Source organism: Rhamphochromis sp. 'chilingali' (assembly GCF_963969265.1).
Source record: "Rhamphochromis sp. 'chilingali' genome assembly, chromosome: 16".
Classification (NCBI taxonomy): domain Eukaryota; kingdom Metazoa; phylum Chordata; class Actinopteri; order Cichliformes; family Cichlidae; genus Rhamphochromis; species Rhamphochromis sp. 'chilingali'.
Window position 1 is genome coordinate 9,799,809 of NC_137943.1, and position 21,529 is coordinate 9,821,337.

Consider the following 21,529-nt stretch of genomic DNA (forward strand, 5'->3'; position numbering starts at 1 on the left):
TCATTGAGAATAAAACGTTTACGAGCCGCTGACGGTCCGATTTGAATTAGATTCACCTGCCTGAACACGCTGGAAAAAGCACAAATGCCAAATGATGCACTAACGATTTCTTTACTTTGTGTCCATCTTCCGGTCAAATTGTGTCACAGCAGCTTTTTGTGTTTACGGGATCATTTTGAAAAAGGACACTAAATGAATGGGCTTTAATACAGACAAAAAAGAAACGAAAAACTAATTAATCATTGACATGAATACTTATTAACTATTAAGTTGCATAAAGTCAGACTTTGCAAATTTACATTTAAATGGAACATATTCAGCCAATTTCCAGCTTTACTTTATCTTTCTACGCCATCGAGGATCTTTTACATGCTTCAGTTTAAAATATATAATTTTTCTATTTTAAAACTTTGTTTTTCGACTTCGGTCATTTAAATATTCCATAGGCTATAAATAAAATAGGCATTTTTTACATTGCACATTTGAGGTTAATTTTTATTTTAAATCATTTAACACACTTCAGTGGGCTACATACTTAGTGTTACTATCAGTCCAATACCAATAACAGTGTTGGTATCGATACTAGTGATATTTGGATGAGTCCACTCACCTCTACTACACCTCAATGTGAATAATTAAGCAAAACTCAAATAGTTGTGTTTATTGAAGAAGAAAACTGTAAGGCCAAGAAAATGTGTTCACAGTTTATTTGTTTTTTTAGCTGAATATTTTAACAATTTGCAAGCACAAAGGAATTTTACATTTTTTTTCCAAGTTCACCAACTTTTGATCTTAACAGAAATCAAGAAAATTATCTGAACCTCTTTCAGCATACAGAAGCTCGGCTCTCCATTGGAGACATGAAACGAAAAAAAAGGAACAAAGGAAATCTCAACAAATTCATCAAAAGGTAAAATGTAGTTTTATTCATTCAAACTAAATCCACAGTGTAGAGTGGTGATTAGTTATGGAAATAATACTGGACCACAATGCTGTGGCCATGGTAAGTGTTTGTAACACTCCTTTCTTTAAAGCCAAAATTCCTTCAATAGTAGACCTTGAAGATGGAACAGATCAGCTGGGCCGGATGAAATGGGCTCTTAAACCTTACACCTTGAAACCATGTACCCAAATAAGTGCATTTTTTGTCGTAAAATCGTATCTTTGGTAGAATACAGTAGCCATTACTTCACGTGCCCTACTCCCCTACACTGTTGAGGCTAGTGGTCTCTTCCAATTTTAGCTAAAATTGCTATACTTTAAGGTGAAACAAGCAGAAGCAGGTTTAACAAATGCAATAAAAAGAGAAGAGTGAGGTGCCACCTTTATTATTTTTTCAAACAAATCAGGATGAAACCACTGCAGTTAGCTTAAAGTTTTCCAGACAATATTGGACAAGAAGACATCCCAGCTAATCCAGACATTAGCAACAGCTGGTAATGATAGTGAATTATCATGACCTGAAACGATGGTTCAGAAACTGTGCTTCTTTAGATGATCCATCACATGAAAAAGCTCTGGCCTCTGATTTTAATATCAGGTACTCTGAGATGCTTTTGCTAAAGTGATACTGTGATGGTTATTTTTCATTTTTATTTCATCCAGCCAAAGGACTGATGTTCTCCATGGTATAGGACAAAGGATGAGCTTAAGCCAGAGGTATACATTGTCCGTCCATCCTTTCATAATCAATAATCGCTACTCCTCCTACAGTATTTGTCATTTTTTTAGCTAAATATGCACACAATGAGATCCTAATTAGTCCTTACCCAAAAAGGTCAAAGTCATAGTCACATTTGCTGTTTTCTGTGCTTGAAGACCAAAGTCAGGATAGTACTTAATCAGGGAGATGCTCTTTACCCTCGTGGCCCACACTGAGGCTATCCTCCAGAGACTGACGAGCATCCTCTAATCTTTGAGTAAGTAGTTTGGGCTCATTGTCAGCCAGAAAAAAGATGAACATCTGTGCATAAGATGGCCTCACCCCTCCCTCCATCACTATGAATATCTGCACCCGTGCAGTTAAAATAACTTTCCTGGGTTCTACCATCAACACTACCCTCTCACTTAATATGGAACTCAGTTGATGACTCAGGAAGGTAAACACTATCGTGGCCTTTTTGTCCTGCAGGGTGTGTAAAAATAAAGTGCTGACTGACCACACAAAGATCAAAGTGTAGCAGCCCTGTGTCAACAGCCCCTTACTGTATGGACATGAAACCTGGATCACCTAAATGAGACGACTCAACTCGTTCAACACGCGGTGCCTCAGAAGCGTCTTTGGATTCAGATGGCAGGACCGCTTTCCAACCACTGGCACACCAACCATCTGTGCTCAGTGGCTTGTAGCTATGATATTGGCGTGACATGATGAGGGCCAAAGTATTGAAGATCGTGATATTTAAAATACCACAGGTTCAAATTCAAGATTTGTTTTTTTCTTTGTGCAAGTATTTTTAAGCGGAAGGCTCACATATTTTCTATCATGACATATCATATATTGGTTTTATGGAAAATTTTAGAAAAAGGAAAATGAACACTGTGGAACAGATGTGATGACTTTGTGGAAATCCATTAAAAAACTGTCTGTTAATCACACCATCATACTGGCTGTCACACCGCCAGTTGTAATAAGAGGGCCAAGCCATGAACAAGGGAGGGCAAAGGACTTTTCTAGAATTCATTATCCAGAGACCAGATGTCCCCTGCTAGGGAGTTGGCACAGGCCTGAATGGTCCAGGTCGCCTGGGCAAGCTTGTTGCGGAACAGCTCGGCGTTGGCCTCTGGGCTGGCAGACTTCAGAGCGTCGAGATGGTTGGTCAGAGCTTTGAGGGTGTGGGGGCCGGAGCCCAGCAGGATGTGGCGAAAGGGGCTGTCTATCGGAGAAACGTAGGGTGACAGGAAGTTCCTTTCCACCTATAGTAACAGGAGGAGGAACATGGAGGAGTTTGTTAAAAGTGTTCTGGGTCACCAGACTTTTCTGTCATATAAAAGGAGGCAATTAGCAGCTAAAAAGAAAACTACCTTGAATACTATTGCGCTTTACAGTAGATAAAAAGTAATGCAGTAAAATAAAATATGACGTATTCCATTTTAAATATGACACAAAAGTAGCTAAACCACACTAAAATATATGAAATCCTTTGGCCAAAAGCTCAGATAGCAGCTTAGCTTTATTGTTGTCTCCACTTTATAAGCCCATTAGCTGTGTTGATTCACCAGTTGAATTAATAATTATCAGTTCAAAAGAAGGAAATATTTACAATAACAGCAACAATTGCTAAGATATATCCATATTTTCCACAGAATTTCTCAGGAAGAATTACTGAGTGTTGGAAGCCTTACCGTCATGATGCGGTCATTGATCATGCGGCACATCTCCACGTTTTCCAGGTCGCTGTTTTGGATGTCAGCTGTCAATATGTTAGAGACACGGTTGTAGGAGCCAGAGGCCATGACCAACCACTGCCCAGTCAGGGTCTTGGGCAACAGCTGGGGCTGCAACTGGAAGCAGACAAATATGCAGGAGTGATTTAGTTTTCACAATAAACTCAATTTGGTAACTGGACGTGCAAGATCTGACCAGTGTCTGGGCAAAAGAGTAAGAGAGGTGACGTTACTCTACATCTCTTCAACTTGCATTCAACTAGATAAATAGATTTCATTTAACTAAATATAACATTTATTTTTTATGTAGCTGCTAATGAGTCCTTAATTAATAAAATAAAAATGTAGTTTCAAAATAATCTTCTTTTACTCTAATTAAGTCTTGGATTAATCGTTTACGCCAGGGGTGCTCAATACGTCGATCGCGATCGACCAGTCGATCGCAAAGGTAGTATTGGTAGATCGCATGGCATTAAAAAAATAGATGCCAGCCTATCATCCATCCCGTCACTTGATTGATACAGGGAAGCCAGTCAGATGACATCAGATTTTTTCTGACGCTTAGGTCGCTGCGCATGCGCAAACAGCGGCGCGAAGTGTAGTAAAACTGACAAGCTAGTCAGCGAGTTAACTCCAATTTTTAGCTCTCGGTTTTTTCTCTTAAACCTGGCCGTCAGCAGCTACTGTCCGGACTATGCATCCCTGGCTGATTCAATTCAGTGCAAGTCATCAGAGTAAACTCAGGTAATGACAAAAAATTTACATAGTTAATTGTGTTGTGAAATATTGGATATTGCGGTTATGCATGTATAATACATTGTAGATATAAAGAATCCTCAATATATTTATAAATAAGTATATGTTTTGGATTTTTGTAGTGGGTAGATCATTTTGACTTGGTCATTTTATAAGTAGCTCACATGCGGAAAAAGTGTGAGCACCCCTGGTTTATGCTTTGCCCGATTCTGCTCAGAGCCCAAAGCAAACTCAGCATATCCAGGCTAAGACTGAAGACTATAAGACTGAAAACAGCTACAATATAAATAAAGTTTAGTCAATTTGAAGACAGAAAAGAAATGCCGGCAAAATGCCAACTGTGTGACTTAGACCTAATATCTCAACTCTTAACCTCTCAGACTCACTATCACATCTCTATCATCCAACCTTCCTTTATCTCAAAGGTTCTTGAAAGAGTAAAACAGCTAAGTGATCATCTCAGAGGAATTGTTTATTTGAAGAGTTTCAGTCAGGTTTCAGAATTCACAGCACAGAAACAGCTTTAGTGAAGGGTACGAATGATCTTCTTATGCCCTCTGTTCTTGTCCTGCTAGACCTCAGTGCAGCGTTCAATACTGCTGACCATAATATTTTATTTCAGCCATTAGAGCATGCTGTAAGTGTGCTGCATTGATTTGAATCATATCCATCTAATACAATACAATTTGTTCATGTAAATGGGAAGTCTTATTTCACACACCAAGGTTAACTATGGAGTTCCACAGGTTTCTGTGTTAGAACCAATTCTGTTTACATAACACATGCTTACATAAGCCCTGCAACAGACTGTTGACCTGGTCAAGGTATACTTCCCCATGGTAGCTGGGATATGCCATTAGGATAGATGGCTTAACTTGTCCTCCAGTAACACTGTGAGGAATCTTGAAGTCATTTTTGACCAGCAAATGTCCCGCAGTGTGTATATTGAACAAATATGTAGGACTGCTTTCTTGCATTTGTGCAATATCTCTAAAATTAGAAACATCGTACTCAAAGTAATGTTGATACTAGTTCATACATTTAGTACTTCTAGGTTGGACTACTGGAATTAAGCCTTCAGTTGATCCAAAATGCTGCAGCCAGAGTACTGACAGGGATTAGAAAGAGAAAGCATATTTCTGATCATGGTTATGCAAGAGGTTTCTATTGTTAAAAGGGAGTTCTTCCTTCCCACTGTCGCAAAGTGCTATCTAATAGGTGATCGTCTAACTGTTGGGGTTTTCTCTGCATTATTGTAAGGTCTTTACCTTACAATATAAATTGCCTTGAGGCGACTGTTGTGATTTGACCCCATATAAATAAAAATGAAGAAGAAGTGAAACTTCTTTGTAATACAGAAACCTTTTAGTTACCTGGATAGGAAGAATTCCCGCTTTGAAGTACAGGCCTGTAATCAGATAGTTGTTGTGTTTCTGGCATTCCAATTACATGTTGTCAACAGCGAAATCTCAGAATGCCCTCTGGTGGACAAACTATGTAACATCAACACTCATAACATGGTCGAAGTGTGTTTCTCTCTTCTCTGTTTCCTTTGTTAAAAACTTGTATTGGCATCATTGTATCAATGTCAATACTGATATATCAGCAATGGTCAAGTTGCTCCTGATTTCTGCAGCCCTGCTCTCAACAAGGTAAATACTATCTTCTTTTACAAGGACACTGGTGAACACTCACCCTCTGAACAGCCTTGACCTTCCCATTAATCTGAACCACGTGGCTGCGTATGAGCTGGTTGTACTTCTTCAGGTCCATCTGCAGCAGGTGGTCATGGACCAGCCTCAGCGCTATGTGACCTGCAAACTGGCCCGCTCTCACAGCCAGCTGAGGAACCTGGCTGGCTGTGACAGAGTTCAGGTTTTCTCGGGTGTCCAGGTTTGTGCCAAAGTGCGGGTAGTCCTGAGGAGGCACACAGGATGTTTTAAGAATTACTCTCAGATCTACAAAGTTGGCATTAGTTAAAAGAGTTTAGAAACTATTTAAGAACTTGTAGTACAGAAGAATTCACTTACTGAACTTCCAGAGTGGAATCTGAAAGCGACTGAGGGAATGCCGGAGAAGGCGAGGAAAGGATACGCAGCACTGTCCATCCTCAGAGGCTCCAGACTTCAAAATCAAACGCAAAAAAGAAGAGTGAGAATGACAGCCTACTTTCAAACAAGAAGGCTGTGATAATCATCACTGGCTATACTTTGTTATCTTTAATTAGACGGACTCACATAACAGACTCCCAGTTGTTCTTTCCAAACTGAGAAAGAAGAGACTTGTCCTTGTCATAGTTCACCTAAGAAGAAAACAAATACTTTGATTAAACTCTTGTTTTATTTTACAAATAAAACTGACCAACAGAATTATTTCTGCAGAAGAGATCAGCTGTGGAGTTACCTCTTTCAGAGCGTTTTGGACCAGGCTGTGCAGCAACGGGCTGGCTGCTACTTTAAACCCATTCTGCCCTAGAATAACAAGACCACTAATATTTAGTTATCCTGAAACATAAGTGACGCTTTTTGCATGTGTTTGTAAAAGTTTGACATTAAACAGCTTCATGGGTACAAGAAGTCTGCATCCATGTCACAATACCAATACCTGTCACAATGCCGTCCAGGTTGATGTAGGCGACTGCTTTCATGCTCAGAGAGGAAAGATAACCCTGGAACAAAGAAATATCCAAAATAAATTTATACTCAGCCACTTTGTTAGGTACATCTTTTCAAATGTTTGCTCTCTAATAAGCCAATTTATGCATGTAAACATGAACCCGATGTGAGATGAAACTGAACAATTGTGCAGCAAATGCTTGATGCTAATGTGTCAATATGAACCAAAATCTCTGAGAAATTTTTCCACCACTTTGTTGAATATATGACATGAAAAATTAAGCTATTATAGCGTGTATTTACATGAACAGAGTACACTCATTATTAATGCAGTTTTGCCTTGCATTTCTCACCTCCAACCACTCGGTGGCGCCAACACTCCCATACTCTCCCGCACTCCAACTGGCAAACACAATGCTCCTCCTGGGTTTGAATCCATCTGACAAAGTGGAAACACATTTAATAAAACTAATGAAGCCGGCGCGTTTTTTAGCTGCTCAGTGACAAACTTTAGCGTCTGATGTGAAGTTTACATCAATTTCATTACTGTTACTTATTCATTTGGTTTTTTCCCCTGTTGTGAATTTTAGCACTACGGTTAGCATTTACAGGATATTGTTTTTGATGATATTATACAAAGGACCCTGTTTATGCAATGCCCTTTGTTTTAAAACTTCATCTCCTCTTCTTGTGACTCCACGGGCACTTCCTTTGGCCTGCTGGCCTGGAAAATCCAACAGTTCATCTATATGTAAAGAAGGCACTTAAACTGGAATAGGCATGGCTGCGTTGATCGTATAGTGGGACAGTGCATTCCTCAGTGCACCTCAAGCTTGCAAGCCTGCTAAAGATCACACACCATTGATTATGTGCCTCTAGGTATATATGGTTAAACATTTCCTAATGCAAATAACTACATGTAGTATTCTACCATGTGCAAACTTATATCACTAAAGGATTCTAACTGTCTAGTGTTTAATGGACCTGTCAAAGATATGTTGAGATTATAGAAGGCCCATTTACTAGTTGTCTTTTTCTTTCTCTGTGACCCAAAAATTAATGTGTAAGAATCACAGGCTGGTACTTCAAGGTTGAACATACCACAGAGACCACCTCCTTATTCCCATCCTCCCTTCTTTATCTCTTAGAAAAAGAGCTTGTTAAAGGCCAGGTGGTTTGTCTCAGAATTCACTAATGAAAGAACTCTGTATTCTATGTCTAGGAGTTGTTATTTTCTCTTGCCTTGTCCAATTCAGTTTTATCTATATACAGCCAAATTGCAAGCTAAAGAGCCTACAGTAAAACAGAGAACACGCCAACAATCAGACTTGAAGCACTTGGTGACAGTGGAAAATAAAAACTCCCTCTTAACAGCAAGAGCAGCAATCAGGAAGAAAAAGAGGTGGGTAAAGAAGCACTCAGTGCATCATGGGAGGCCCACAGCACCATAACTAAGGGAGGATTCAGGATCACCTGATCCAGCCATAACTATAAGCTGTAGCAAAAAGGAAAGTTTAAAGCCTAATCTTAAAAGTAGAAACGGTGTCAGTCTCCCAAATCCACCTGGGAGCTGGTTCCAAAGAAGAGCACCCTGAAAGCTAAAGGCTCTGCCCCCCATTCTCCTTTTAAATATTGTGAGAACCACAAGTAGGCCTTCAGACTGAGAGTCAAGTACTCAGCCTGGGTAATTACAAACTGTGAGGTCTTTAAGATAAGATGGGGCCTGATTATTCAAGACCTTTTTTGAGAATGTTAAGGTTTTTGAATAAGATTCGGGATTTAACATGAAGCCTGTCAAGCAAAGCCAGTATCGGAGAAATGTTTTCTCTTTCTAGTCCCTGTCAGTATTCTCAGTCCAGCACTTTGAAACAACTGAAGACACACCCTGGTCAAAAACAACCCCAAGATATCTAAAAGTTTTATTTCATTCCAAGACAATGCAATTGTTAGGGCCAAGTATGATAGCCTTGGTTTTCATTTAGAAGCAGGAAGTTAGAGCCAGGTCTTTATGGCTTTAAGACATTCCTGTCGTTCAACTAATTGGTGCGTGCCATCTGGCTTCACTGATACATTAAGCTGGGTATCCTTTGCATAGCAATGAAAATGAATGATCTGCTTTCCCATGATAGTGCCTAAGAGAAGCATGTATAAAGTATCAACAGGTGCTCACCGTTCTCCACCATGTCAGAGATGGAACGCACCAGCTCTACGAGGACGCTGGTGCCCACGGTTGATGCTGCAAAGCCCGGGCCCCACGCATCCCTCTGGGCCCCAATGACCACGTATCGATCTGCAGACGGTCACAGGACATTCATCACTCGCATCGTTTCCATATTTCCTGATCACAGGATCTCTCTCATTATTCATCTTTGCTGTACCTGCATCCACAAAGCCTTTGATGACCCCAAAGACATTATTTATCCTTTTCTCAGTAAGGACATTGTTGACTTCCACAGTAATAACATCGCTCTCATCTCCGAGTCTATTGATGCTCCCCCAACCATCTGGTTGAGTTCTACCCCCGAGCTGCCTGTGGGATGCAGACAAACATCAACCCTTTATTGATGCCCTGTTTATTACAAGCTTCAACCATCTTTCTGATACCAGTATGATGTTTGTGAGTCTTACCTCAGAATTTTGGTTCCCATGCCCATTGTGATAGTCTGAGCCAAAATATGTGGCAGGCCTGAAGACTGCACAGGTGGAAACTGGGTGTGGTTGAAGGAGGGGAAGCCTGGGGTGTAGGGATCCCCAGAGCCCATGTGGACCTGTGGGAATCAGAAGAAAAACACAATGCAGTGCAATTGCTTCCTCTTAGCAACAGTATTAGGTTTACAGACTTTAGAGTTTGTAATACATGTCAAATCAGTCTTCATATTCCCTGTCTGTCTTTTTGTCTATGCTTCTACAGAACCTACCAGCAATACTGTATGACCAGGAATTAAACAATTGCCAGGGAGTTATGATTTGTTTGGTAGCACCCTCACTTGCTCAAAACTCCAGAAAAGCTCCCACTGCATTCCAATTCTTTGAATCTTGAGAACATCAAACAAACTAAGCACGTAGAGCACTTCAGTGGGTTTTATTCCAAGACATTTTAAAACTGCCCTCACTCACATGTCCAAAGAGTGAAGTATCATTTCCAATAGGGTAATCAGCAGGGTCTGGGTAGATCAGCACAGCAGAAGCGTTCACTTTGGCTGCATTGGCTACCTATAAGCAGAGAAACAAGGCAATGGAAAATTAAGTTCACCAACAGTAAAGATTTTTGCATGAATCCATCCATCTTTTTGCAGTGTTTCATGCAAAAAGAAGTAAACTTAAGTCCCACAATCACTAAACTGGTATCACTAGTATGACCTCAGATTTACAAAGTACCCTATTGCCTACCCTGTCACATCAGCTGCCACATATTAAGCCTGTTCATCTGATAGATTTAAACATGTCACTTCTATGTGTGAATCTGTGCCATTTAGCAAAACAGTCTCTCCTGAATTTATGCACAAAATGTTCTCCAAGCTTTATTTCATCACAGCCTCATGCAGGAAAGAGGATGAAGAAAAGTGTAGAGAAGTCAAAGCTTTTTACACACACACAAAAAACAAAACCAAAACCAGATTTAAACTGGACTAAAACTTCTGTTTGATATTTTGACATTTTCAAATTGCAATTTAGGGACATGACAGATTTGCAAGGAATTACAACACGCACAGATATTACCCAAGTCACCCCAGGAAAGATAATTCCTGTTTGAATAGTTTACTAATACAACTTTTGCATCTTTTTAAGCATCCCACCTTCTCAGCTAAGCTGATCCTTCCAGCTCTGACCAGCATCACCCTGTTATTCATGTTGATGTTCATGTTCTTCAGCTGTTTGAAGTCATCTTCCTGTCCATAATGGGCATACAGCACTGCACCCTGGAGCCATCAGAAACTGAAATGTCACTGCAAGTGTCACTGTACATTTTTCCTACTCATAATTTAGCCTTCTGATTACCCTTGCTGTTCCACTGGCGCTGTAGGACAGGAAACCCGTTGGATGTTCCTCTGATCCGTTCTTGAAAACTATTCTGTTGTATCCAGATGCTGGGGGGTCCTGAACCTTGACAAAGTACTCATCAGTCCAGGTCTTCATGCCGTACTCCTTAAACTTTTTTATCACCTTGTTCCCCAGATCTTCATCACCAGGAGAACCAGCCCGGTGGTTGCTACTGGTCAGCTGACTGTGAACGAACACAGGGAAAACAAATGGAGGCAAGAAAACAGGGCCCAGTTATTCTCTTTTAAAACTGCAATGCACATAAAATTTGTACAGCACTGTACATGCAATGTGTGGGGTTTCTATTCACCTTAGTGCAATCTCTAAGTTGGATGTATTTAGTTTATCACCAAGCAGTTTTCTCACATCATCCCAGTCCATGAAAGGGACAGCACCAGTCTTATGGGTAATATCATCTTCAGAAGGTGCACAGGAGCAATTCAGATCCTTATTCTTATGAACCAGGTAGCCAGTCAAATAGCCTGAACGTGGTAGTCATTTAAAATGAGGAAACAATTACTAATAAGGAAAGGGAACACACCCAAGACCAGACCATAGCACAGAGTCAGCATTTTGAAATACCAGTGAGGGACCAAGAGACCTAAAGTTTGTACACTATCAGCGCTTACACCTCCAGACTAAATTCATGGCTATAAACTGTCAAATTGTTGCTCAGATGAATGCAAGGTCAAAGCTGGGCTATGTTTTTCAGATGATAAAATTATACTTTGTAAGTTTTCACACACACATGGAAAATGTTTAAAAAAAATGTAACTTTCTAGGCATATGCATCTCCTCAGACAAACAGAAATATGCCAACTATGCCTTTCTCCCTCTCTTACCAATGACAAATGTGAAGACGATGGTAGCTGCCATGAAGCAGAGGCTCTTGGTTGTACATTCAAAGTTTTGAGCCACGTGTGGTTGGCGGTTTGACTTGTGACTAAGGTGGTCTTCGTCGCCATTCTCTCCAACCTCCTCATTCATGTCAGACGACTGTATCATCTCCACCTGGCTGGTGTCACCTTCCATATTATCAGGCAAGTTGAATCGTGTGTAGGAGTGTGGTTCATTGTTAAACTAACAAAACAGAAACAGAAAAGGTCAGGGTAAGCAAAACATATTATTTCAGTAACTACCAAAGAATATAGAACCTGGGTGGGAATCATAGACAGCATGCCCACTGATCCAGTTCTGTTTTCTTAATATATGTTACCACGAGTCTTCGATTAAACAGTTTCAAAGGTATTTATACCACTGCTATGCTGACGATACACTGTTTTACTTTTCTGTTAATCCAAAAGCCTCAACAGTCCCTCCTGCCTCAGTGAATGTTTCACTGTCATTACTGATTGAAAGTCTTCAAATTTCCTCCATCTCAGTGCCAAAAACTGAAGTTCTTGTGTTCGGCCTCGACAGTTCCTCTAAGCAGGTCAGTCATTACACCAGAGCAGTTTCAGTGCAGTGCACTAGCAGGCTAGTGATTCGCTACATGCGGTAGGTGGTAAGTTAGATTCAGATTTTCCATTTGGATTTAGTTTGTGTTATCCCCCAAGAGAAAAGTGTCTTGGTTTGTGAATTGGATTTTGGTAGAGTGTCCCTGTGCCAAAGGAAATACTGCACAGTGAAATGTATATTTGAAGTAACCTTTCAGTTAAGAGGTGGAAATGGAAAAATAAATAAATAAAGGGAGGGATTCAAGCTTAATACTAAGCTTGTTATTTTAAGATTTATCTTATAACACTCACTGAATACTTACAATTTGGGACATCGCTGATCTTGCTTGGTCCATGGCTGCTTCAGAGGATTCTGAGAAGATAAACCAAAAAGTTAGACTACTCCAGCCAAGTTTAAGTCTTTAAATGACAGGCATTTTATTCTCCAAAGAGACTTAAAGGCAGGTGGTGCGTGAATGTAACTTTTTATTCAACTTAAATCCCTCACAGTGCGAGCAGTGGGTTGCTGCTTTTTACTTGCATGAACATCCAAAGAATATATCCCATGTCTTGTCATTGGTCCGATTCTTCTTATCCTAAAGGCAGAGCTGGCAGGGGAGCAAAAGGCCAGTGTCCTGCACAGGTCGACACACAATGACACCACCGACTCTTTGGTCTCGCCCATCGTGGTGGCGAGGTAGGAATGGATAAACTGTTTCTGTGGGCTGGGTCGATTTATACTCATAAAGAGTTGCGATCAGGAGTGCTTGTAATTGATTGATTGTTTGATTGAAATCTGTGGGAGCCAGAATTCTGGATGTTTGTAGGGGATCAACTACTTCCTTCACTCAATGACAAATGCAAATAAATTTATAACTTTTATGCAATGTGTTTTTTTGTGGATTTGTGGTTGTGTCTCTTTTCATTAAAATGAAAATACCATAACAAGTACAGACTGTTCTTCTCTTTGGAAGTGGGTAACCTTATAGATTCATCACAAATCAAATAATTATTTCCTCCACTGTTAAGAAGTCAAAGGCAAGTTGTATAAGGAGCTTAAGCTATGGGACAGAATCTATACAAGCTAATCATAAGAATCTCTTTAGCCCATAAGAAACCTCTTTACACGTTGAGGAAAGTTTCTGTTAAAGTTTTAACACTGACTCTCCCATAGTTTTCTTGAAAGTAAAAATGGGTCTGGGGTCTTATGTAGTAATGCTTCCCTGTACAGTTCTTATCATATCTACAGGTACGTGCATTATCAGAAGAAATATTATTTCTGTTAAACGTGCACATAATGTCAAACACATAAACACTACACCCGCGACAAGATTACAGAAGAGAGTTTCTGATCACTCAGGATTGTTTTTCATTAACTCATATGTGATACTGCAGAGCCACTTAGAGGCTTTCCACTGCAGAGCCACTTAGAGGCTTTCCACTGCTGGCTGAGGACTGTCATAGAGGACGCACATGCAGAATTCTGCTGTGGATTCAAAGTTATCAGACAACGCATGTGACTAAAGTGGACAATGAGTCTAAACTGGAGGGCGTAAAATGCACCTCTTGTCGTTAAAATACAGATGGAAGCTGAAAAAAACCCTGCAACATTCATACTGCAGTGACATGTGGGCCATTTAAGGGGAAATTACGAAAGGAATTGCACAACAACAACAAAAATAATAATAAATAAAACTTTTTCTGCTCAGCAAACAGTAGTTGAAACCTCGACCTCGGCTCCCAGGTCAAAACAATTCGCGCTATGACTGCAGAAACTGTGCAGCACACGGACGGGTGTTGATGTTGTTTCCACGTAGAGTCGTTGTAGTCACTCAGACCGTGTCTTACACAGTGAGAAATATAGATCTGAAAACTAATCTGATTAGTACATAGTCGTGATCAAACAGCCACATAATGCTCTTTCCACGGCACAGACTACACTACACCAGAGTGTGTTTTCCCAAATTAATGAGCAAATGAAACAAATGCACAACACTTTTACGCTTATCCTTATCTAAATTCTCTCTGATGTGTTACATGGCGAACTTACTGTGTCAGACTGTTGCCTCTCTGTGACCGATGTCAGCATCATAAATCGGGGGACACAGTTCTCTGAGCAGGAAGATCTTTAGCGCAGTTGGGAAAGAAATGGGCGTGAAAGGGCGAGATCACGAGTTTGGAGTCACCGCTCAGTGGTAACATACTTCCTCTAATCTTTTCTAACGACAATATTTTTATTTACATTGTTTATTCTAACCCTTGAGTAGGCAATGGGCGGATCGCGGTCCGGATCTGGACCCAGATGACGTTCTGTGTGGAACCAGATCGTTTATATTTTACTCTGCGCAGCTTTCCACGAACTTACGGTAAGGTTATTTTTAATGTGCGCAGCTTTTTCTTTTGTGTTTACGGTACTCGACGTACACAGGAAGCAAACGGGTTAAACGCGTACGTTATAAGCCATCCCACGTGACATTACTCAACCAATCAAATAATTTCTTCAGTTGAACAGGCGCATTGCGCGTGTGCGAAAACAAAGTTTTGTACTGAATGTACACATTATGGGAAACAGTATCACCATAATATTAAAAAAACTACCTACTGTTATTAACATTTTGGAAATTACTGCTCCTGATAATTATACTTTTATATGAAAGGTGATTAAAAAACTATTTATAGTGACCCCTGCCACTGATAAATAAATAACTCAATAAATAAACACGTGGGTTCTGTTTCAGTGCCACATGGTTGAGGACCTTCTCCCCTGCTTTGACAGGTCTGCACAGATTAGCTCCAATGCCAGGAAATGTGTTTCGTATTTGATTCAGATCACTTTATTAAATTCATGCATATAATCAGGGCTTTGCGTTGTTTTGTTGTTGTTGTTGTTTTTATTTTTAATGCCGCTGATTATTGCAAATCTTTATACACTGGTGCTTCTGTAAAAATCAATCGGAAATTTCTGTATCTATCACAGTATGAGATATTTTAGCTAGTGATAAAAAAAAAATAAAGCTCAGGTTTGAACACCGCAGCAGCAATAGTAGAACAAAAAAAAACAGTTTTCCTCATGGTAAACTATAGAAAGTCATTGACTTATTGTCATCATACGGCGCTTTTAACAAATGAACATTGTGAAAACAATATGATGACTTAGTAGATATCCACTGAAAACGTGGTGATTAATCACAACAGCACTGCCTGTTGTAATAAGAGGGCCAAACCATGAACAAGGGAGGGAAAAGGACTTTTCTAGATTTCATTATCCAGAGACCAGATGTCCCCTGCTAGGGAGTTGGCACAGGTCTGAATGGTCCAGGTCGCCTGGGCAAACTGGTTGCGGAACAGCTCGGCGTCTGCGTCGGGGTCGGCAGTCGTCAAAGAGTCGAGGTGGTTGGTCAGAGCTTTGAGGGTGTGGGGACCAGAGCCCAGCAGGATGTGACGGAAGGGGCTGTCTCTGGGAGAAACGTAGGGTGACAGGAAGTTCCTTTCCACCTATAGCAAGAAGATGGACATCATGAAAGAGCTGGATAAAAACAAACATTATCATAAACTTTATTGGACAGTCCCGTCCTTTGAAAAGCAGAAAGCAGACACTGAACACTACCTACATCAACTATTACACTTGACTGTGATTAAAATGTGATGCATCCCATTTAATATACGATCCAAAGGTAGCTAAACCAACACTAAAGTTGTAATTTCAGCTAATCAAAAGCAGAGGTGGCAGCTTGTGAAATCAACTAAACTTGATAGACTGAGTTTTTTCCCCTTACCGTCATGATGCGGTCATTGATCACGCGGCACATCTCGATGTCCTCCAGGTCACTGTTCTGGATGTCAGCTGCCAGCGCGCTAGAGGCACGGCTGTAGGAGCCAGAGGCCATGATCAACCACCGCACTGTCAGAGCTTTGGGCAACAGCTGGGGCTGCATCTGCAAGCACACAAACATGCAGGGATGACTTTTCTCCCACAAACTCAAGTTAGTAAGCTGGACATTCAAGACCTGACCACAGCTTTGTCTTCTATGATGAGAGGAGTAACCAGGCAAAACAAACTGATTCAAAACTGATCATTTTTAAGTTGAGTGATGAAAAACACGACAACAGTCAAGTTGCTCCTGATTTCTGCAGCCCTGCTCTCAACAAGGTAAATACTATCTTCTTTTACAAGGACACTGGTGAGCACTCACCCTCTGAACAGCCTTGACCTTCCCATTAATCTGAACCACGTGGCTGCGTATGAGCTGGTTGTACTTCTTCAGGTCCATCTGCAGAAGGTGGTCATGGACCAGCCTCAGCGCTATGTGACCTGCAAACTGGCCCGCTCTCACAGCCAGCTGAGGAACCTGGCTGGCTGTGACAGAGTTCAGGTTTTCTCGGGTGTCCAGGTTTGTGCTAAAGTGCGGGTAGTCCTGAGGAGGCACACAGGATGTTTTAAGAATTACTCTCAGATCTACAAAGTTGGCATTAGTTAAAAGAGTTCAGAAACTATTTAAGAACTTGTAGTACAGAAGAATTCACTTACTGAACTTCCAGAGTGGAATCTGAAAGCGACTGAGGGAATGCCGGAGAAGGCGAGGAAAGGATACGCAGCACTGTCCATCCTCAGAGGCTCCAGACTTCAAAATCAAACGCAAAAAAGAAGAGTGAGAATGACAGCCTACTTTCAAACAAGAAGGCTGTGATAATCATCACTGGCTATACTTTGTTATCTTTAATTAGACGGACTCACATAGCAGACTCCCAGTTGTTCTTTCCAAACTGAGAAAGAAGAGACTTGTCCTTGTCATAGTTCACCTAAGAAGAAAACAAATACTTTGATTAAACTCTTGTTTTATTTTACAAATAAAACTGACCAACAGAATTATTTCTGCAGAAGAGATCAGCTGTGGAGTTACCTCTTTCAGAGCGTTTTGGACCAGGCTGTGCAGCAACGGGCTGGCTGCTACTTTAAACCCATTCTGCCCTAGAATAACAAGACCACTAATATTTAGTTATCCTCAAACATAAGCAGTGTTGGTCAAGTTACTTGAAAAAAGTAATCAGTAACTAATTACTGATTACTTCCCCCAAAAAATAATCCCGTTACTTTACTGATTACTTATTTTCAAAAGTAATTAATTACTTAGTTACTTTTTAAAAACACGATTTACAACCTGAATAGGTGATAAAGCAATAGATCTTTCAGCCCAATTCTACTTTTTCTGCATAATTCATCATACAAAATGTAATCAAATGGAAAAGTCTCCTTTTAAAACTTGTTTTTATTAGTTTTAATCTTTTAACTTTATGCATCAAGCAAAAATTTAATTATATGCACCATTCTCTGACTGGAAGAAATTTCTTTAATATTTAAACCTATTTTCTGCACATTCCAGCTTCATGAGTACAAGAAGTCTGCATCCATGGCAACCAATACCTGTCACAATGCCGTCCAGGTTGATGTAGGTGAATGCTTTCATGCTCAGAGAGGACAGATAACCCTGGAACAAAGAAATATCCAATATATGAATGAGACTGAGCACAATCACTAATAATTATCCTCCTCAGAATAAGTCTATTCATTTACGTCTTCTTTAATGGGCATTTGTTTTTGGTCTACATCTTTTGACTTATTTGAGCTATCCTAAAAAGAAATCCTGATGTACGAAGTAGAAAACATCCTGGGCTTTCCATTGATATCTCATGCATTTGGGGGGGGGGGGGGGGGGGGGGGGGGGGTGTGTCTCTTTTAGCACCAAAGATGAAGGAAATCGCAAAAAAAGTACAATGAGAAGATTTATTTTTGTTGAGTAAAAGAAAAATGCAGCTAATCTGAACCTTTGCCATGCACTTCTTACCTCCAACCACTCGGTGGCGCCAACACTCCCATACTCTCCCGCACTCCAGCTCGCAAACACAATACTCCTCCTCGGTTTGAATCCATCTATCAAAGTGGAAACACAATTAATCAAACTCATGAAGCCAGCATGTTCTTTAGCTGCTCAGTATCTGACGTGAAGTGTACGTCCAGGATCATTTTATTTGGAAATTAAAAACCAAACATCAGCTGCCGACAGGTGCTCACCGTTCTCCACCATGTCAGAGATGGAACGCGCCAGCTCGACGAGGACGCTGGTGCCCACGGTTGATGCTCCAAAGCCCGGGCCCCACGCATCCCTCTGGGCCCCAATGACCACGTATCGATCTGCAGACGGTCACAGGACATTCATCACTCGCATCGTTTCCATATTTCCTGATCACAGGATCTCTCTCATTACTCATCTTTGCTGTACCTGCATCCACAAAGCCTTTGATGACCCCAAAGACATTATTTATCCTTTTCTCAGTAAGGACATTGTTGACTTCCACAGTAATAACATCGCTCTCATCTCCGAGTCTATTGATGCTCCCCCAACCATTTGGCTGAGTTCTACCCCCGAGCTGCCTGTGGGATGCAGACAAACATCAACCCTTTATTGATGCCCTGTTTATTACAAGCTTCAACCATCTTTCTGATACCAGTATGATGTTTGTGAGTCTTACCTCAGAATGTTCATTCCCATGCCTGTTGTGATAGTCTGAGCCAAAATATTTGGCAGGCCTGAAGACTGCACAGGTGGAAACTGGGTGTGGTTGAAGGAGGGGAAGCCTGGGGTGTAGGGATCCCCAGAGCCCATGTGGACCTGTGGGAATCAGACAGATGAAAAGATGATCTTAGAGTGGATCATGACATCTTTTCAAAGGTAGCTTTAATCAAACTAAACACATGAACCCAATTATTATTGTGGTTATCATTTAGATTATTGCACTGGTAGAGGAAGCGCAACTACTTCCTCTTATGAACAGTGCTAGGTTTAAATGCACTTCACAACATGTGTATTGTCGACATGTCAAACATCTGTCCTCTCATTTCATATTTAAACAACAGTCTTCACCTTTCCTTCAGTGTACTCATCTGAGTATTTTCCCAGGTGATTTACACCTGAGGAGTAAAAATTGTCTTCACTCACATGTCCAAAGAGTGGAGTGCTCTCGCCGATCGAGTAATCAGCAGGGTCTGGGTAGATCAGCACAGCAGAGGCGTTCACTTTGGCTGCATTGGCTACCTATAAGCAGAGAAACAAGGCAGTGGGAAGCTAAGATCACCAACAGTAAAATTATTCGAATGAATCACATAATATAAAACGAAGTTTCATGGTAAAAAGGGGAAACGCGAGTCTTTGTTTACATAATTTCTTCTGCGATTAATAAAGTATGATTCTGATTCAGTTGGGGAGAAAGAGGATGAGATGGAGATGACAAAGGAGAATGCAGTGATGGAGGAGGCAGATGAAGGAAAGGAGGAGAAAGATTATGAGAAAAGTATGAAAATATAAATCTGCAGATCTTAAAAGGTCATATAGTTCGGAAGGTCTCGCCTGTACAGAAACACACACACGAAAATTCTAATGGAATTCTACTGAAGGTTAAGAACAGAGGACATCTACAAATATTGACAAGTACCACAGGGAATAAAGTCCTGTTCAAATGATGTTCCACCTTATTTTGAAACCACCCACCTTCTCAGCAAAGCTGATTTTTCCAGCTCTGACCAGCATCACCCTGTTATTCATGTCGATGTTCATGTCCTTTAACTGCCTCAAGTCATCTTCCTGTCCATAATGGGCATACAGCACTGCACCCTGGAGCCATCAGAAACAGAAATGTCACTGCAAGTGTCACTGTACATTTCTCCTACTCATAATTTAGCCTTCTGATTACCCTTGCTGTTCCACTGGCGCTGTAGGACAGGAAACCCGTTGGACGTTCCTCTGATCCGTTCTTGAAAACTATTCTGTTGTATCCAGATGCTGGGGGGTCCTGAACCTTGACAAAGTGCTCATCAGTCCAGGTCTTCATGCCGTACTCCTTAAACTTTGTTATCACCTTGTTCCTCAGATCTTCATCACCAGGAGAACCAGCCCGGTGGTTGCTACTGGTCAGCTGACTGTGACAGGGAAAACAAAAACTGGTTACTTACTGTTAAAAATACAACACACATAACAAAATGTGTGCAGTGCATGGAGCCTCTATTCACCCAAGGACAGCGTCCATACTGGATGTAGTCAGTTTTTCAGCAAGAAGCTTTTTCACATCATCCCAGTCCATGAGGGGAGCAGCACTGGTCTCATGGGCGACAGAAACGTCTTCATAACGGAGAGCAGAGGTTGCACAGGTGGGAGCCAAATCCTTATTCCGATGGACCAGGTAGCCAATCAAATAGCCTGAAAGTGGCAGTGATTCCAGATAAGGGATGGGAACAGATCAACTGAATTAAGTGACTCAACTGACTACAAAACCACAGCTTCCTCTTTTAACTTGCTTTCTTACCGAAGATGAAGACGAGGATGATAGCAGCTGCTATGAAGCAGAGGACTTTGGGTGTACATCTACATTTTTGAGGGACGTATTGTTTGCGGCTTGACTTGTGATTGAGGTGATCTCCAACCTCAAACGGCTCATTTATGCCAGATGACTCTATAATCTCCACATGCCTGGTGTCATCTTCCATATTCTGGGTAGGTCGAATCATGTGTAGAAGTGTGGTTTACTGTTAAACTGACAAAAACAAAAAATCATGGTAATCAGAATATATCACTTCTGTATTTTCCAAACGACATCATAAGTCATAAGGCCAGCTTATGATTTCCCACGCTGTCAAAAAAGTAATTTTCCTTCTTCATAAACATGCCTCTAACAAATAACTCATCATTTAAATGCATTTTTGCTGTGTTAAAATCAGATGACAGGCTCTCAAAAACTATGAACACAGGAAAGCTGTCTCCTTTCACTTTCACAATCATCTACTCTTTCTAGCCCTACTTTCACCTTCCCAGTCTTTTTCTTGAGGTAACTTGTCTCTTAACCTGCATATATTTCCTGTGTGCTCAAAACACATCACAGATAATGATGTATGAGAAAACCATCCAAAAAAATATTTGCTTGAATAGTGAAAATAAAGCAGAAAGATAATTCAATTCAATTCAATTTGATATAAAACAGCATCATATCAACAATTTGTCAAACAGTCTCCTCAAGAGTTAATAAACTGAACTTACTATTTGAGATTCCCGAGAGCCTAAAAAAGGTGGATGGTCACCGTCTTTGGTGGCAAAACGAAAGTGGGGATCTGCTTCCTGATTTTGTTGTATATTAAAAGAGGAGGTGGTGGACAGGGAAGGACCTTTTTACTCTTTCTGTTCTCCAGAATTGCAAAAAGCTCCATTTCAGTTTTTACCGAAATGAAACTTGTCTTTCAGGTTTTTAATC

General features: G+C 40.7%; 1 protein-coding gene across 1 annotated transcript; it reads right to left on the reverse strand.

Moving 5' to 3' along the window:
- Nucleotides 1-690: 690 nt before the first annotated feature.
- On the reverse strand, nucleotides 691-20,383 carry LOC308413045 (transferrin receptor protein 1-like). The gene is made up of 32 exons (XM_080907830.1): nucleotides 20,298-20,383; nucleotides 19,982-20,207; nucleotides 19,780-19,902; nucleotides 19,231-19,326; nucleotides 18,764-18,903; nucleotides 18,514-18,665; nucleotides 18,306-18,425; nucleotides 18,079-18,164; nucleotides 17,658-17,721; nucleotides 17,137-17,204; nucleotides 16,971-17,035; nucleotides 16,764-16,857; nucleotides 16,429-16,650; nucleotides 16,012-16,170; nucleotides 15,493-15,730; nucleotides 12,559-12,608; nucleotides 11,642-11,879; nucleotides 11,110-11,281; nucleotides 10,758-10,983; nucleotides 10,556-10,678; nucleotides 9,876-9,971; nucleotides 9,387-9,526; nucleotides 9,137-9,288; nucleotides 8,929-9,048; nucleotides 7,112-7,197; nucleotides 6,748-6,811; nucleotides 6,547-6,614; nucleotides 6,381-6,445; nucleotides 6,174-6,267; nucleotides 5,839-6,060; nucleotides 3,346-3,504; nucleotides 691-2,916 (listed from the first exon to the last, which is right to left on the reverse strand). The coding sequence occupies exons 1-32, from the start codon at nucleotides 20,366-20,368 to the stop codon at nucleotides 2,674-2,676; spliced, it is 4,242 nt and encodes a 1,413-aa protein (XP_080763956.1). The 5' UTR covers nucleotides 20,369-20,383; the 3' UTR covers nucleotides 691-2,673.
- Between the last annotated feature and the right edge of the window lie 1,146 nt (nucleotides 20,384-21,529).

Coding starts and splice junctions, on each gene's coding strand:
- LOC308413045 (XM_080907830.1), bottom strand. CDS start 20,368: ATGGACTGGGATGATGTGAAAAAGCTTCTTGCTGAAAAACTGACTACA. Junction 16,858..16,970: donor AACAACTGGGAGTCTGCTAT/GTGAGTCCGTCT, acceptor TTGATTTTGAAG/TCTGGAGCCTCTGAGGATGG. Junction 9,972..10,555: donor GGATCAGCTTAGCTGAGAAG/GTGGGATGCTTA, acceptor CTCTGCTTATAG/GTAGCCAATGCAGCCAAAGT.